Below are 19487 nucleotides of genomic sequence, written 5' to 3' on the forward strand. Positions count from 1 at the left end.
GTCCCAGTAGGAAGAGGCAAGAAGGGATGGGTGGGGGTGGGGCTGCTTTGAAAGTTATGCGCATGTGATCATATGATTACACTACAAGGTGTTCACTTTAGTAGTTCTGATGATGTTAGGATGTCTAGGGTAAGTTTTACTTTTCTGTTTGTTTCATGTATTTGTTCATTTTTTTCATTTATTTAGATAGTTTTTGAATGCCAGGGATGTTCAGCACCTAGCCTTTCCTTGATCTAGTAAGTGCTTATAGATTTGTTAAATGGGTGAGTGAATGAATGAGTAAATAAATACAAACATAAATAAGACTTGGTCTCTACATTTGGGGGAGACAAGATGCCAATTTAATGACTTTACTGCTCCAGTTTTCCTCTTTTAACTCTGCAGGATCTTGGGAAAGATGTTCAAACCAGAGGATGTATACAAATATCAGTTGAAACCTGGTCTCCTTATATTTCTGCTTCTCAGAATTCATCATCTGTAACTGTAGGAGGGTTTTGTTTTAGATAGGTTTTAGTTTGAAGCTAGGAATGTATTTACTTTGGTGATTCTTGCTTTTGGTTGAAGATAACATGCAATCATAGTTTTACATTTTTCTTGATATTCCCCAGTTGCAGAGGCACCTCATCTGCTATCAAATCTAGCTGCCTTTTATATTTAACAAATTATGACTTAAGATAGGCAGTTTTAAATTACTGTATATGAAATGTGACATGTTTTTTGTTAAGCATGTGGTGAATTGTTTAATTTTTCAATTTCTTAGCTTGCTTCACTTGGCAAGTTCTTTTAAAAATGTATTTTCCTTGCAAGTTTTCATTAATTCATATCAAGTATGTATCATCATTGGGTTAATTCTTACTTGGAAATATAATCTACCCAGACAGAATGAGTTTCTTGTGAAAAATAATGATCTGTATTTACCCCATTGGAGAAAAGTGTGAGCCGATACCTTTGTGTTAATTTACATTTTATTCATGGTGATCGCAGTTGATATGTGTTTTGCAAGATTTTCTCTTTATTTTGTGTGCTATGTATGTTATTTTAACTATGCAATATGTAAAATGAACAAAGATAGGCAAATTGGGTTTTTTATTGTTATGGCTATGCTAATGACTTAAGAAATCTAAAAAAATAACTTTTGGAAAAACTAATTGAAACTAGTAGTACAATAATGATTATTTTCCATTACCCATCTCTTTTTTGACAACATAGAAGAGATTAATGGAATGGAGACTCTAGAGGGGAGGAAAATATGATGTATAAAGAGTAAGCATTACAGCTTTCATCTCTTGATGATTTCACATTTTATCTGTAAGTTCATTTGATCTTGGCCAACACACCCCAAAATCTATATTTCTCATTACTTTAAATTACTTTTTCATCACCTTCGAGATTCCTAAGAAAAGCTGCTTCATTTTTAGAAAATTAGTGTTTTGCCATGCTGAGGTAGTTTTGTAAAGTAATGGAAAGATGGAAAGTTTGGATAAAGCATCTCTCTCAGGGGAAAATGATAAAATTTCAGATTTCTTCTGGTTATCATAGTTTGACAAGGTAAGTCTAGACTGTACACTGAAACCATCTCCCCTTTCCACTTTATATGGAGAACACAATGGTAAAAATTTGGTGTTTGTTTGCATGAAATCAATAACCTGACTTGCAAAGATGAATAACACAGATATTACTCAAGAGGTCATCCACACTTACTGTTTCTCATGCTTTGTGGGATCTTAAGAAATTTTTCTGTTGGGTACTGGTTAATTGGGTTTTATTGTGGCAAGGCTTTTAGAACCTTGGTCTATTGATGGGCATTTTCGTTCAGAGTAAATGGCAGCAGATTACACAAGAAGAAATAGCAGTAAGTGATTGCAGACACAACCAATTAAACTCTAAATTGAACCTTTTATTCCTCTTCCAATGAAGTTTCTCCACTGACTAAAATAAAAGCCTGTGCTAACTAACTTAAGCAGAAAAGGGATTTATTGGAAGAACATTACATAACTCACAGAACTGATGAGGATGGAGCCAGAGCCAGAAAATAGGAAGGAACCAAAGGCAGTTCTGAATTTGTGCTTACACCACAGGAAAAGTCTGGTTAGGAAGCCAATCTATTTCTGTCACTAAGTTCCTGTATCAGCATTACTCCCTCAAGGTTGAAATTCCTTTATGGGAGCATCCCATTAACAGCCTAGCCTAGATCAGCAATTCTCTTGTTTCTAACTTCCATGGGGTCTGTGAAATCACACCTATTTTTATAATTCTTAGGTATTATTTGACTTTTCACTGTGTCAACATCTGCGCAGATGATGGAAAAGCAATGGTGGGTGAAAGTACTGGTGCCTTAGAATGAATGAATCAAGTCAGTAGCACATATTTATATACATATATTTCTTTTTCTTTAGATATTTTAATGTTGCATGTAGTCTAGAGCTCCATCTTAGTCAGTTGGCTGGTTGTCATTGGCTGTTTTTGGAGCTGTTTTACTGGTAAGTTGATAGTATGATGTGAGAGCATCATTACTGGAACCAGATTTCCTGGGTGTGAATCCTAACTTGCCCATTTACTAGTTGTGAGATGTTGGGCAATTTTAAACCTCTTGTAAGCCCCAGTTAACACTTATGTAAAATGGGTATAATAATATATAGTCATATTCATAACCTTTATTATCATTATCATTATCAAGCTTTCAAATCTGGTCTCTGACAAATTGATAACAAGAAAAGGGACCATAGATATAAATCTGAGCTGTCTTGTTATTGTAGGGCTGAACGACAGACACATTAGGTCAAAATATGATCAGGAAACATGTAATTGCTACTGGCTTTAGATTTAAAAATGTAAAATATGAGCTTTTCCCTCATTCTTCTTAGTAATTGTATATTAGCCCAGACTGATGAAGAACAAAAATGAATGAACAAATTGCAAGCAAATATTAAAGGATAAAACTTGAAAACAATATATCACATTTAGTTAGGCAGTGTTTTTTTTTTTTGTAGACAGGTGCAAATAGTGGTGATTTTTGTTGTTTTAGTTCTATATATGAAAGCTGTAAAATAACATACTTCTTTAAGTAGGCTTGCTTAATTAGTCATAATCCAACAAATATTGAAACTATAAAATACCTTTTTTCTTAATATCTGTTTTTTTCTTAAGTACATCTTTTTCAAAGAAGGGCGTTGACTTGCATTTTTAGCTCCAGCTGGTAGCACAGTTCCTGAAATAAGGTAGGTTCTTAAGTATTTGATGAATAAGTAATATACTCTTATATAATCATTTTCTACTCAGCTGGAAAATTATTTTTGGGTAATTATGGTTAATAATACTGTATTGCATATTTGCAAGTTGCTAGTAGGGTAGGTCTTAAAAGTTCACAAGACAAAAAGAATTTATGTTTGATGATAGATGTTAACTAGACCTACTGTGGTGATCACTAAGCAAATATATACAAATATCAAATCATACCACATACCTGAAACTAGTATAATGTTTTATGTCAGTTAGATCTTGATTTAAAAAAGAGGATGTTGTTAAAAAAAAAAAAAGAATATTCTTTCACTAAATAGAGTGCAATTTCACAGTGTTCTCTAAGAAACTGTCACTATATTGTGATGGTGTGTAGGTACGAGGTGGGACAAGGGAGGAAGGGATAAAATATGATGGACCATACTCTCTCAGACATGCAACTTAGTAAAGGTGGATAATACAGTTGAGCCTTCAATTTTCTTGTTTTGTTTTAAAGGTCCCGCTCTCTTTGACATCCTGTTTGGACAGCATACTGGCTGGACAAGCCTCTAGATGACTGCCATGCTAAAGCTCCCTTTTAAGGGAAACTGTCTTGATCTTAGCCCTTGCTGTATAGATAGTCCCATTTTGTATTTAGCCTGGCTGTGGCTGAGTGGACATTAGAAAACTAAACCAAGACTAGTGAATTATAGCCTGTATCAACTGGGCTAATCAGATTTTTCCCTGGAGAATTTAAAACTACAAAATATGGAGAGATGGAGACAGTTAATAGTGGGGACAAAAATTGAAACACTGGATTAGAAAATATCTTGAAGTACATATGTACATATGAAGATAAGATGTGTTAATGTTTTACAGGGAGCAAAAATATGAGAAATCAGAGAGAGCTATTATTTAAAATTTTTTAATCGAAATATAGTTCATATACAGTAGCAGTTTCAGATGAATAACTTAGTGATTCAACAATTATATACATTATTAAATGTTCACCATCAGTTGTAGTTAACCATCTGTCACCATATGAAGGTATCACCATATTATGAACTATATTCCCTATGCTATACTCCCATTCCTGGGACTAAATTATTTTGTAATTTGAAATTTGTACCTCTTTATCACCTTTACCTCTTTGACACCACCCGCTATGGTAATCAACTATCCATTCTCTATGTTTGTAAGTCTGTTTCTCTTTTTTGTTCATTTTTGTTTTTCAGATTCCATATATAAGTGAAACCATATGGTATTTATCTTCCTCTGACTTATTGCCCTAATACCTTCTAGGTCCATCCATGTTGTCACAGCTGGCAAGATTTCTTTTTTATGGCTGAATAATACTATGTTTTATGTATGTACCATTACATTAATGGGTTCTTTGATTGCTTCCATATCTTGGCTGTTGTAAAAAATGCTGCGATAAACATAGGGGTGCATATATCTTTTTAAATTAATGATTTCATTTTCTTTGGGTAGATTCCCAGAAGTGAAATCGTTGGGTCATAATGGTATTCCTATTTTTAATTTTTTTGAGGAACCTCCAAACTGCTTTTTATAGTGACTGTACCAATCTGCAATCCCACCATCTGTGTGGGAGGGTTCCCTTTTCTGTACATCCTTGTCCAACACTTGGTATTTCATGTCTTAATCCTAGCCTATTGACTGGTGTGAGGTGATATCTCATTATGGTTTTGTATTACATTTCCTTGATGATTAGTGATGTTGAGCATCTTTTCATTGTATCTGTTGGCTATCTAAGTCTTTGGAAATTGTCTATTCAGGTGCTCTGTCCATTTTTTAATTAGGTTATATTACTATTATTTTTAGTTTTAAGTTGTATGAGTTCTTTATATATTTTGGATAATTAACTCCTTATCAGATATATTGTTTCTAAATATATTCTCTCATACAGTAGGTTGCCTTTTGTTTTGTTGATGGTTTTTGCTTTGCTGAAGTTTTTTAGTCTGAGGTAGACCTAGTTCTTTATTTTTGCTTTTGTTTCCCTTGCATGGGAAAACATATCCAGAAAAAAATTACTAATGCTACTTTTTAAGAGTTTATTCCCTGTGTTTTCTTCTAAGAGTTTTATGGTTTCAGATCTTATGTTTACATCTTTATTCCATTTTTAGTTTAGTTTTGTATATGGTGTAATACAGTAACCTAGTTTCATTCTTTTGCACACAGCTGTTCAGATTTCCCAATACCGTTTATTGAAGAGACCGTGTCTTCCTCACTGTATATTCTTGCTTCCTTTGTTATATGTTAATTGATCATTGAAGTGTAGGTTTATTTAGGTGCAGATTTATTTATTGGGCCCTCTCTTCTGTTCTATTGGTCTTTGGGTTTGTTCTTATGTCAGAACCATATGGTTTGATTACCATAGTTTTATAGTACAGTTTGAAATCAGGGATCAGATATGCCCAGCATGCTCTTCTTTCTCAAGATTGCTGTGGCTCTTTGATGTCTTGTGTTTCTACACAATTTTAGAATTATTTGCTCTGGCGTAATGAAAAATGCCACTGATATTTGATAGTGATTACACTGAATGTGTAGATTGCTTTGGGTAGTATAGCCATTTTAACAATATTAATTCTTCCTATCCAGCATAGAATAGTTAAATCGTTTTCAAAGTACAAGTGTTTCACTTCCTTGGTTAGATTTATTTGTAGGTATTTGGTGCAATTGTAATTGTATTCATTTTGATGCAGTTATAATGGGATTGTTTTCTTAATTTTTCTGCTAGTTCATTATTTGTATATAGAAATGAAACATTTTTCTGACACTGATTTTGTATCCTGTGACTTTACTAAATTTACTTATTCTAATAGGTTTTTGGTGGAGTATTTGGTATGGTGGAGTATTTGGTATCATGTCATCTGCAAATAGTGATAGTTTTATTTCTTATCAATATGGATCCTTATATTTCTTTTTGTCCAATTACTGTGTCTAGGACTTCCAGGACTATGTTAAATTAAAGTGGTGAGATTGGGCATCCATGGCTTGTTCCTGATAACAGAGGAAACGCTTTCAACATTTCACCATTGAGTATGATGTTAGCTGTGGGTTTGTCATATATGGCCTTTATTATGTTGAGATATGTGCCTTCAATACCCACTTTGTTGAGACTTTCTATCATGAATGGATGTTGAACTTTGTCAGATGCTTTTTAATTGTCTATTGAGATAATCATATGGTTTTCATCCTTCTTTTTGTTAGTGTGGTACATCACATTGGTGATTTGTGGATACTAAACCATCCACACATCCCTGGAGTAAATCCTAATTGATTGTGCCGACTGATTTTTCTAATGCATTTTTTAATCTGGTTGCTAATATTTTGTGGACGATTTTTGTATCTGTGTTCTTCAGGTATATTGGCTTACAATTTTCTTTTTTTGTAGTGTCCTTATCTGGTTTTGGTGCCAGGGTGATGCTGTTTTGATTACCAATTCAATTTCATCTGCAGTAATTGGTCTGTTCAAATTTCCTGTTCCTGCTTCAGTCTCAGCAGGAATGGATAAATATTTCTAGAAATTTATCCATTTCTTCTCAGTTATCTGATTTGTTGGCGTATAATTTTTCTTAATACTCTCATAATCATTTGTATTTCTGTAGTGTTGGTTGTAACTTCTCTTTCATTTCTGATTGTGTTTGAGACCTCTTTTTTCTTGATGAGTTTAGCTAAAGGTTTATCAGTTTTGTTTAAAATTTTTCAGAGAACCAGCTCTTCATCTCACTGAGTTTTTGTATTGTTTTTTTTAGTCTCTATTTCATTTATTTTCACTCTGATCTTTGCTATGTCCTTTCCCTTACTAACTTTAGGTTTTGTTCTTTTTTTTTTCGAGATCCTTTAGCTGTCATGTTAGATGGTTTATTTGAGATATTTCTTACTTCTTGATGTAGGCCTTTATGGCTATAAGCTTCCCTCTTAGGACTGCATTTCCCTCATCACAAAGATTTTGAACTATTGCATTTTTATTTTTATTGCTCTCTCCAAGTACTTTTTGATTTATTTGGTGATCTACTGGTTGTTTAGTAGCATGCTGTTTAGCCTCAATATATTTGCTTTTTGCTCATAACTGATTTACAGTTTCATACCATTCTGGTTAGAAAGATGCTTGATTGTATTTCAGTCTTGTTAAGTTTGTTGAAACTTGCTTTGTGCCTAACGATATCTATTCTAGAAAATGTTCCATTTGCAGTTGAAAAGAACTGTTTTTGGATTTAGTGCTCTGTATACATCTGTTAAGTCCTTTTGTCCAAATATGTTGTTCAAATCTGTTTCCTTATTGCTTTTCTGTCTGAATGATAATGCCATAGATGAAAGTGGAGGTGTGAAAGTCCCCTACTGTTTTTTTTAATTAAGGTATCATTGATATAATCTTAGGAAGGTTTCACATGAACAACATTGTGGTTATTACATTCACCCATATTATCAAGCCCCCTGCCAACACCCCATTCCAACACTCACTGTCCATCAACATAGTATGGTGGTAGAGAGTCACTACTTGTCTTATCCATGCTGTACTGCCTTCCCTGTAACCACCATACATGATGTGTGCTAACCATAATTCCCCTTAACCCCCTCTCCCTCCCTCCCCACTCTCTTTCATTTGGTAAACGCCAGTCCCTTCTTGGAGTCTGTGAGTCTGCAGCTGTTTTATTCCTTCAGTTTTGCTTCATTGTTACACTCCACAAATGAGGGAAATCATTTGGTACTTGTCTTTCTCTGCCTGGCATATTTCACTGAGTATAATACCCTTTAACTCCATCCATGTTGTGGCAAAAGGTAGGATTTGCTTTCTTCTTATGGCTGAATAATATTCCATTGTGTATAAGTACCACATCTTATTTATCCATTCCTCTACTGATGGACACTTAGATTGCTTCCATTTCTTGGCTATTGTAAATAGTGCTGCAATAAACATAGGAGTACATATGTCTTTTTTGAATCAGGGATCTTGTTTTCTTTGGGTAAATTACTAGGAGTGAAATTCCTGGGTCGAATGATATTTCTATTTTAGTTTTTTGAGGAACCTCCATATTGCTTTCCACATGGCTGAACTAGTTTACATTCCCACCAGCAGTGTAGGATGGTTCGCCTTTCTCTGCATCCTCACCAGCATTTGTTGTTCCTTGTCTTTTAGATATTAGCCATCCTAACTAGTGTGAAGTGATACCTCTTTGTGGTTTTAATTTGCATTTCCTTGATGATTAGTGATGTGGAGCATCTTTTCATGTGCCTGTTGGCTATCTGAATTTCTTATTTGGAGAAGTGACTGTTCATATCCTCCGCCCATATTTTAATAGGGTTATTTGCTTTTTGGTTGTTGAGATGTGTGAGTTCTTTATTTATTTTGGGTGATAACCCCTTGTCAGATACGTCATTTATGAATATATTCTCCCATATTTTAGGATGCTTTTTAATTCTGCGGATGGAGTCCTTTGCTGTACAGAAGCTTTCATCTTGATGTAGGCCCTTTTGTTCATTTTTTATTTTGTTCAGGAAAAAGTTGCTCATGTTTATATTCAAGAGATTTTTTCCTATGTTTTCTTCTAAGAGTTTTATGGTTTCATGTCTTACATTCAGGTCTTTGATCAATTTTGAGTTTACTTTTGTGTATGGAGTTAGACAATAATCCAGTTTCATTCCCTTACATATAGCTGTCCATTTTTGCTAACACCAGTTGTTGAAGAGGCTGTCATTACCCCATTGTATATCCATGGCTCCTTTATTGTATATTAATTGACCATATATATGGTTGGGTTTATATTTGGGCTCTTTATTCTGTTCCATTGATCTATGTGGCTGTTCTTGTGCCAGAACCAAATTGTTTTGATTACTGTGGCTTTGTAATAGAGCTTGAAGTTGGGGAACATAATCCCCCCAGTTTTATTCTTCCTTCTCAGAATTGCTTTGGCTCTTTAGGGTCTTTTGTGATTCCATATGAATTTTAGAACTATGTGTTCTAGTTCGTTGAAGAATCTGTTGGTATTTTGATAGGGATTGCATTGACTGTGTAGATTGCTTTAGGCAGAATGGCCATTTTGACAATATGAATTCTTCCTATCCATGAGCACAAGATGTATTTCCATTTATTGGTGTCTTCTTTAAATTCTGCTTGTAGTTTTCAGGGTATAAGTGTTTCACCTCCTTGGTTAGGTTTATTCATAAGTATTTTACTCTTTTTAATGCAATTGTAAATGGAATTGTTTTCCTGATTTCTCTTTCTGCTAGTTCATTGTTAGTATATAGGAAAGCAACAGATTTCTATGTCTTAATTATTTTCTATCCTGTAACTTGCTGAATTCAGTTACTAGTACTAGTAGTTTTGGGGTAGATTCTTTAGGGCTTTTTATGTACAATATCATGTCATCTGCAAAGAGTGACAGTTTAACTTCTTCCTTACCAATCTCGTTGCCTTTTTTATCTTTATGTTGTCTTATTGCCATGGCTGGGATCTCCACTAATATGTTGAATAAAAGTGGGGGGGGGGGGGTTATGCTTGTCCTGTTCCCAATCTTAGAGGAAAAGTTTCCAGCTTTTCCCTGTTAGATATGATGTTGGCTGTGGGTTTGTCATATATGGCCTTTGTTATGCTGAGTACTTGCTCTCTATACCCATTTTCTTGAGAGTTTTTATCATGAATGAATGTTGAATTTTGTCGAATGCCTTTTCAGCATCTGTTGAGATGATCAAGTGATTTTTATCCTTTTTTTTGTTGATTTGGTGGATGATGATGGATTTTGAATATTGTACCATCCTTGCATCTCTGGAATAAATCCTACTTGATCATGATGAATGATTTTTTAAAATGTATTTTTGAATTAGGTTTGCTTATATTGTTTTGAGTATTTTTGCATCTATGTTCGTCAGGGATATTGGTCTGTAATTTTCTTTTTTTGTGGTTTCTTTGCCTGGTTTTGGTATTAGAGTGATAGAATGATTTTGGCAGCATTCCATCCTCTTCTACTTTTTGGAAAACTTTAAGGAGGATCAGTATTAGGTCTTCTCTAAATGTTTGATAAAATTCAGCAGTGTAGCAATCTGGTCCAGGGTTTTGTTCTTAGGTAGTTTTTTGATTACCAGTTCGGTTTCATTGCTGGTAATTGGTCTGTTCAGGTTTTCTCTTTCTTCCTTGGTCAGTCTTGTAAGGTGGTATTTTTCTAGAAAGTTGTCCATTTCTTCTAAGTTGTCCAGTTTGTTAGCATATAGATTTTCATAGTATTCTCTGATAATTCTTTGTATTTCTGTGGTGTCTGTTGTGATTTTTCCTTTCTCATTTCTGATTCTGTTTATCTGTGTACACTCTTTTTCTTGATAAGTCTGGCTAGGGGTTTATCTATTTTGTTTATTTTCTTGAAGAAAAATATTCTGGTTTCATTTATTCTATTTTTTATTTTTATCAATTTTATTTATTTCTGCTCTGATCTTTATTATTTCCCTTCTACTGACTTCGGGTCTCATTTGTTCTACTTTTCCTAGTTTCATTAATTGTGATTTTAGACTGTTCATTTGCAATTGTTCTTTCTTGAGATAAGCCTATATTGCTATATATTTACATCTAGAACTGCCTTTGTTGTGTCCCAAAGATAGTGGGGTGTTGAGTTGTTTTCATTTGTCTCCATATATTGCCAACTTGTATAATCACCCCCTTCTATTTTTGTATTACTTGCAGTCACTCCCTTTATGCCTGTCGATATTTGCTTTATATATTTACATGCTCCTCTGTTGGGTGCATACTGGTTTACAATTTTTATATCTCCTTTCTGGATTATGCCCTTAATCATTATATCATGCCCTTTTTTTTCTTTCATAAGTCCTATTTTGTCTGATATAATTACTACTACTCCAGTTTCTTTTTTCATTCTATTTGCATGGAATATCTTTTTCCATCCCTTTAGTTTCAGTCTGTGGGTGTCTAAAAGTGAGTATCTTGTAGGCAGCAAATAGATGGGTCTTGTTTTTTATCTGTTCACACATTCTGTCTTTTGATTAGAGCATTTAGTCCATTTACATTTAAAGTAATTATTGATAGGTATGTAGTTATTGCCATTTTGTTAAATGTTTGCTGGTTGTTTTGTTGTTCTTCTTTTATTCTTTCTTCCTCTCTTGCTTTCCCCTTGTGCATGATGACTTTCTTTAGTGTTGTTTTTGGATTCCCTCCTCTTTGTTTTTTGTGTGTCCATATAGGCTTTTGGTTTGTGGTTACTATGGGGTTCTTACATAACATCCTACATATGTAGCAGTCTGTGACAAATTGATGGTCACTTAAATGTGAATGAATTCTAACAACACATTTCTTACTCCCCTTATTTTATGTTTATGATGCCATTTTTTATACCCAATTATTTAGTGATTCCCTTAACTAATTTTTAGATGTAATTGTTTTTACTACTTTTGTCCTTTTGACCTTCATACTGGCTTTTAAATGCCTGGTCTACTACATCTAGTATAGGTTTGCTTTTACCAGTGAAATTTTCCCTTTCCTATATTTCTTGCTTCTGGATAGGGTCTTTTCTTTTCTTCTTAAAGAAGAGCCTTTAACATTTCTTGTAAGGCCAGTTTAATGATGGTGAACTCTTTTAACTTACGCTTTATCTGTGAAGCTCTTTATCTCCCCTTCCATTCTGAATGATAACCTTGCTGAATGGGTATTCTTGGTTGGAGGATTTTCTCTTTTAGCACTTTGAATATATCATGCCACTCCTTTCTGGCCTGTCGAGTTTCTATAGAAAAATCAGCATCTGACCTTATGGCATTCTCCTTGTAGGCAATGTGTTGCTTTTCTCTCCCTGCTCTTAAGATTCTCTCTTTTGACATTTTAATTGTGCTGTGTCTTGGTGTGGACCTCTTTGGGTTTATCTTGTTTGGGGCTCTCTGCTTCTTGGACCTAGATGTCTGTTTCCTTCCATAGGTTAAGGAAGTTTTCAGCTATTATTCTTCAAGTAAGTTTTCTACTCCTTTCTCTCTCTCTTCTCCTTCTAGGACTCCTATGATGTAAATGTTTAGATGTTTTGAAATTGTCCTAGGGCTCCTTTAACCTGTCCTCATTTCCTTTTACCGTTTTATCAGCTTGAGTTCTTTCCATTACTCTGTCTTCCAAATTACTAGTCCATTCTGCTATCTCTAATCAGTTGATTCCCTCTAGTGTATTTTTCTACTCCTCGCTCTCTCACTCCTTTTGTGGCCTTTCTAATGAGAATGTTTGTATGTTTTAATATTGTCCTATGGCTCCCTTATCTTATCCTCGTTTCTTTTTATTGTTGTTCTTTTTTATTAGCTTGCGCACTTTCCATTACTCTGTCTTCCAAATCACTGATCCATTCTGCATTCTCTAATGTGCTATTGATTCCCTCTAGTATATTTTTCTTTTCCTTTATTGTATTCTTCACCTCTGATTGATTGTGTTTTATATTTCCTATCTCTTTGTAGAGATTTCATTGAGCTGTACCACTCCTCAAGTCTGTTTAGTATCTTTGAATTCTTTATCTGGGTAGTTTATCTGTGATTCATTTAGTTCTTTTTTTTTTTTTGAGGTTTTGTCATTATTTTGTTTCAAGTATATTCCTCTTTTTCCTCATTTTGTTTGAATTTGTGTGCTTGATTCTATGAATTAATGGAGAGGGCTAACTCTCCCAGTCTTGAAGGATTGGCCTTATGTGAGGGAGGTTCCCTGGGTTAGTTGTATGTACCTAGTGGTTTTGACTTGCTTTTAGAGGCCTAATGAGTATGAGACCAGGTGTTGTGGTGTCAGGGCTCGGGTGTAGTTGGTGGGGTCATGGTCAGAGAGGCTCCTGAATGGACACTGGTGGGGAAGCAGTGGACCCAGTGCAACCTTAAGGGAAGTCCCACTTACAGGGCTACTGGCTCCATGATGATAGGGTGATGACGATAGTCTAGTGACAGTTTGGGTGTGATTTCCAGGAGTTACTGGCCTCAAGCTCCAGGGAAGCCCTGCCTGCACAGTTTCTGCATCATGTCCATGGTGCAGCAATGGCCAGATGTGCTCTCTGGGAGGAAGGCTGCCTGGCTCTGTGCTCCTTGTGCAGCTGCCACCTGAATGTGCTCTCTGGCTGATGCATCTTGGTGGGTGTGAGCAGGGGTGTATAATTAGTAAGGAAAACAACTAGAAGATTGCCTGTTGGGGTGATTTATCTCTTTATTCAAAATGTAATTTATTGAGTTACTGCTATGTATCAGTCACTGTTATAGCCCAAGAATATTGCTCTGAAAACAGTTAAAGTCAGTGATTTTTCAACTGTCTATTATTTTGGCTACCAGGGTTATTTGGCAATGTCTAGAGACATTTTCATTGTCAAAACTGGTAAGGGGAAGCATTATTGGTATTCTAGTGGGTGGAAGCCAGATATGCTTTTCAATATTCCTCAGTGCACAGGACATTTCCTTATGGGAAAAAAATTCGAATGTCAGTAATACTGAGATTGAGAAGCCCTGGGGTAAGTTTTCATAAGTATATATTTCATAGAGTAATTATTTTAGTTGACATTTAACTTTCTTTGTTTTCAGAAGTGAGGAAATTTACTCGAGTAAAATGGAGGCCTCAGGAATATTACCCACTCTGAAGAAAAAGCTAGCTTTCCTTTCAGGTATGTTTTCTTCTTAAAATTGGAGGTGTTTGACATGTAAACTTTTTCTTTAATAAATTTGACAAATACATTTCATTTTTCTAGAAGGTTTTGTTTCCAAGGTACTTTGATTCATCTTCTAATCAGAGTGGATAATTACATGAGCCAGCTCTGTCACTGTTACTGGGCAGGCCAGTTTTTATTGTGTTCTGTAATTTGATTAAAATGACCACCTCTGCGAGTAAGATGTCATGACGTCTCCTTATATAAGATGAAGTGATGCAGGATAAGGATAATTGAGTAACTGGTATTTAAATAATTGTTTCTGTAATAGAGAGTAATTTGTTTTTATATATCCTGCATCTTAGTTTTTGTCTTCTCTCTATGAGAAAGTTTCACTGCCCTGGAATGGTTAGGAAATATCAGTTACGTGGGTTTCACATTTCACTGTTGTAACTTGGTTATACAAGCTTGAATTTATCGCCAGTTATTAACCCAAGGTCTATTATCAGCTGATTCAAAGAGAAGCTGCATTGGGTGAAGTGATTTTCTTGAATTTTGGATTTGAGTAAATTTGCACATACTTTAGAATAGGTATTGTGGCCCATCTGTTTAGGGTTATTTGGACTGTTTTATCTTGCTTTTTCTTTCTTATTCTCTTCAGGCACTATTAGGATTGTCTTTATATTTAGGCTACTAATGTCCTTTATTCAAAGTATGTTCTATCTTGGTACATTGGCATCTTTTTCTAGTGTAGATTATAAAGGACAAAATGAGACATTGAATTCCACTAATAGTATTGTTTCCTTACCTCATATGTAATTCCTTTTTTAGAAAATATTCTTCTCTAACCAGTTGACACTTATTTTCTCCACTCTTTTCTGAAATGAATGGTGTTGTAAGAAACATTCTTGTTTATAGTTTGTGCATTTTGTACAAGTTCAGTATAAATTCCAATATGTGGAAATGTTAAAAAGGGAATTTACATTTAATTTGGGTTAGGTGTTGTCAGATTGCCCTCTAAGAATGTTTCAGTATCTGTTTCTCCCACCAGTGTACGAAAATGCCTGTTTGCCCACACTGTTGCCAAGAGTGGATATTAGTTCTCTTTTATAATCTTTTTTAGAGATATATTTGCATCCTTAGGACACTCTGTGCAGCATTTGACCTTACTGACCATACCTGTCTTGAAAGTCTTTTTCCTTTTGGCTTCTGTGCTCTTTTGCATTTACACTGATGATTATTTTATTGTTCTTTAGTGAAAGCTGAGGGCATGAGAGGTTAACTGTAGTCTTGAATAGTAGACCTGTCCTCTGAAGACAATTCCATAGTGGGTCAGAAGGCTATAGTCCAGATACAAACTTTTCTGCTGGTTTGGTTTAATGTAGTGATAAAGCATAACAATTTTTGAGGAGCAAATGAAACTTCACTTAGACCATTCCTCTTGAATTTCTCCACTAAATGGTAGTCATTTCAACCAGTAATTTTCAAAATTTTTAAAAATAGAGAAAAATATTTCAAAGGAACAAAATCATCTAGGAGATGAGGTTTGAAAACCAAGGATGTAACCAATTAAAAAAACATAAAACCTAAACAAAAAACATATGTGGCGTGGGCCATGCTGCTCATACTGTTTGACAAGGTCCAGGCATGAGGAGGAATCCTGAAAACAGGAAACCTCATAGCTGGCCCCTGCTAATTCCCGCACTTATTTTTGCAGTTATGATGTTGGTGATTGGGCTCATATATGGGAAATCTTATGTATTTAAGATTTATTAATCTTTAGTAAATAACATAACCCAAAATATTGATCAAAGCAGCAATTCTGGAAATGAAAGCAGTGTTACGGGACCAACTGTTCCAGGCATATTGCCACAAATAAGTGAGGCAGAATAGCCCAGGCATCTCAGAACTAGATGCAGTTTGTTCCTCCTTTTGTAACAATTGAAACATGATTAAACAGGAGTTATGGTATACTGGGCCATAGAAAAACCCCCATAGAAAAACCCATTCTCCCAAGAAACTTATATGAAACAGCAAAGTAATAAAGATTAATAGTCCCCACTGCCCAGGGTCCCCTTTATGTTGTTTATAATATTAGAAGACACCTCTGGTATCCCCCTCATAGAAAGAATTTATGAGCAAAATAAGAAAATTTATATTTATAAATATCCCATATATAAAAGTTTATAATAAATTTATGAAAAAATATTATTATATTAATGGTAAGGTAGTAAGAGCAGATTTAGTGTCATTATATGAAAGATTAAAGAGAACTGCAAGGCCCTGGTTCCTGTAGATGCAGAAGGAAAGGTGTGAACTCTGAAATTGTGAAATGAATATTATGAAAGAATAAGGTGTTTTTATTGTAGTCGTAGGAATGTTAAGGAATGGGTGATAAGAGTACCATCCCTAAATTTTAAATGTAAGACCCAACCCACATGTGTAGGATAGGATTCAGTTAATAATATAGTTACACTTAATAACCAGAAAATATATAGCTTGCGTTTTATATAATCTGTTTAAACTTTATATAGCCTTAGATACATATCTTAAACTCTATGCTTAAAAGCAGACATTATAAACCACACGCTGCCACACGCCATTTTCCTGTCTAGCACCTAGCACGTAACCTACATCTCTGGCCAAAAAGGTTAAGGGAAAGTTAAACATTAAATGTTACAAGAAAGCTGTTCAAAAAAGTGATAACATCTGTAATGAGCCGGAATTATACAAAACTGAAAGAAAAAAACACTGTACCATCCATGATCAAAGAAAATGTGTAACATTATGTAAACCTTAAAAAGATATAAAAATAAAAACCCTGCCACTTGATGTCAGGAGATGTTACAACCTTAACTGGGTGTTTCGTCTCCTCACTCATCTCCTCACTCGCCAATGCTGTCCTTTTCCTTCGTGACCCACACCTCGGCTGGAGCTGGACTCCGGCACATATGCAATTGAAGACACTTTTGATTATCTGTTAGGATGAACCATTGAAATTGCTATTTTTTGAGTATAAGCAAAGTTGAGTATCAGTAATTTATGTGACTAACCTAATAAAAGATAGATGATCATTTGTGGTTGGTACATCATGAATTACCTTCATGTCACTTGGAGGTGTTGTTTTTCACTTCACACCTTTCAGTTTTCAATGATAATTTCTAGACATCATATAAAATTGTTTCCTTTATTTGCTCATTTTTAAGCTTTTAAAATTGCCATGTGTCAGTTGTGTCAGAAGATGGGCTTCAGTGTAAACTCAATCATGTGTGGAACTTTTAGAGAACTGCTGTGTGTGCATAAAAGTATTACTTACATTTAATACTTAGAAAAATTGAAGAAGGTTTGAACATACATACATGTAAATGTGTTCCACTACCTGCCTTTCAGGCTTCTATAACCAGGTCTCATACACTCTTACCATTTCCTCCATTTTCTAAGTCCCTTTTTATAATATATTTGGTGCAACATGGCCTAGCACATGGTCATATTTTTGTACTGTTATTTCTTTTGACTTAAAGCTTTTCTCCCTATGTTGATTGAAAATTTATTTTACTTGTCAGTGCTTATTATGCTAGGCACACAATAAGTGCTTAATGAATTAAGTACATTCAGAAGCAGACTAAATGAAAGAAAATTAAACAAAATAATTGCTATGTTTAAATGACGATTTTGTGGGTGAATTTTTTCCTGTTACTTTTTTCACATTTTGTATAATTTTTCTCTAGTACTCCAAACATTTATAACATAAAAAATAAAATATCTATTTTTATTCTAAAAAAATAATGTCCATTAGATAGTTCTTTTTCGATGTCTTAAACTTGTAATTGTTTTATTAACATTGGACCCAAATATGTATTATTCATTTAGGTTTTAATGTCTATTTCAGGTTATATTTATATGTATTCTTTTTTGATAGGAGGAAAGGATAGACGAAGTGGCCTCATTCTGACAATTCCATTATGCCTGGAACAAACAAACATGGATGAGCTGAGTGTCACATTAGACTACCTACTCAGCATTCCAAGGTGACTCTAAAGGTGTCTTTTCTTAAATCTCAGTTTGTTTTCATTCACTTACTAACAATTTCTGTTATTGTTAAGTTTTGTTACCTGCTTTTATTAGCAGTGAAATGACAATTAAAAACAATAGAATCACTAATTTGTGATACCTGTGTAGATAAAATAGACTTCTTTTATGCTCTTGATATACTGAATAATATACAGATTTCTAAAATGTATGTACTGTCAACTTTTAAAGAACACAAAGAATGAGATCTACAAACCGTGCAACTTGAGAAAACTTACAGAAATAAATTTCATAGAAAGAATCTTTTATTTAGGTAGCTATTTCACTGTATAGATATAAATACATCTGTAGACTTTAATATGTTAAGTAGAGGCTATTAGAAACTTAAAACATTTTTAAATTTAAAAAATGCAAAAATTTTCTTATTTTAATACAAAGGTCCTTGGATTTTTAATTTTTATTTTTTTGGGTGAAGACAGAATTTAAACCTTTCTTTTTGCTTAAGCTTACCCATGACTTCAGCAAAAATAAGAAGGCCCTCTCCAAGTTTCCTTTCCCATATATGATACTTGTGAGTTGGAGTCTGGCTGCTCACTAGAACCATCTGGAGATTTTTCTTCAAAATTCTAATGCCTGAGGGTCTACCTCTGAGATCCTGATCTGATTGTTCTTAGGAGGCCTGCTCATCAGACTTTCTTTTTAATTCTTTAAGCTTCCCAGATAATTCTGATGTGTAGCCAGATTTGGAAATATCTGGCTGCAGTAAAGTATGAAAATGAGGGCAGATTTTTTGTGTTTGTAAAATATAGAGATGATGAAAGGAATAGAACTATCTCTCATATAATACTCTTAGGTTCCAGATAGTGAATTTAAAAAATTTTAATTAGAGCAACAATTCTTTGTATCTCTCCCAGTATTTCCACTATTGACATAATAGATTATTTCATTTTAAAGCACTTTGCAGAGTACAGGGTTAAAGCCATATTTTAGAACAACTGACTTTAATCATGCTTTCTCCCAGTATTGGTCTGTAATTTAATGATTCTACTGTTTATTATTTTCTTTTTAATATTGGGAAAATAGAGGTCTTCAAGTGAAAATATTCATTTTTTTTACTTTCTGAAAAGGGAAGTTATTAGATATCACAATGTATTAGTATTGAATAGCCTAGGTAATCCTCTGAGCTACTGACTGCTTGTTTGTATTACTCCCCACTAGATAACAAACCTAGGTTAATGACACTGGCTAACATAGAACTCACATGTAATAAAAAAATACTCATGATTCATTGATAGTTAAATGTAGTTAGGGAACTTAGAGACTATCTGACCCAACTGCCTTATTTAATAGTTGAGGGAATTGAGACTCAGAAGTTAAAATTACTTGCCTGGGGTCACACAGCTAATCAGTAGTGGAACTGGGACTGACTATAATTCCTGACACTAATCTAGAACTCTTCATACTTCAAGTGAATAGAGGATAGTGCAGTTGCATCTTATGTGAAGTGAGGTTCTCTGAAGTTATGATGTAAAATTATTGAGTCAAAATTAGCCTTGAAAAATGCCTAAGGAAGAATTAGAGACTTATAATTTTTTTTTATGAACAGGGTGGGTTTCTCTCCAGCACTGGAACATG

At 34.3% G+C, this 19487-nt stretch overlaps 1 protein-coding gene across 4 annotated transcripts in view; it reads left to right on the forward strand.

Moving 5' to 3' along the window:
• SESTD1 (SEC14 and spectrin domain containing 1) overlaps nt 1-19487 on the forward strand; it is a 152454-nt gene that overhangs the window by 37449 nt on the left and 95518 nt on the right. For 2 of the 4 annotated variants that reach the window (XM_036879369.2, XM_057503832.1), the window contains 2 exons: nt 13762-13841; nt 17743-17851. In XM_036879369.2, coding sequence (XP_036735264.1) covers nt 13787-13841; nt 17743-17851 — 164 coding nt within the window. In that variant the 5' untranslated portion in view covers nt 13762-13786. Of the gene's footprint in view, nt 1-2396; nt 2481-3147; nt 3219-13761; nt 13842-17742; nt 17852-19487 lie in introns of those variants that run through there. The other 2 variants (XM_057503833.1, XM_036879370.2) reach the window with 2 other exon arrangements.

Source organism: Manis pentadactyla, chromosome 6, assembly GCF_030020395.1.
Source record: "Manis pentadactyla isolate mManPen7 chromosome 6, mManPen7.hap1, whole genome shotgun sequence".
Taxonomy (NCBI): Eukaryota; Metazoa; Chordata; class Mammalia; order Pholidota; family Manidae; genus Manis; species Manis pentadactyla.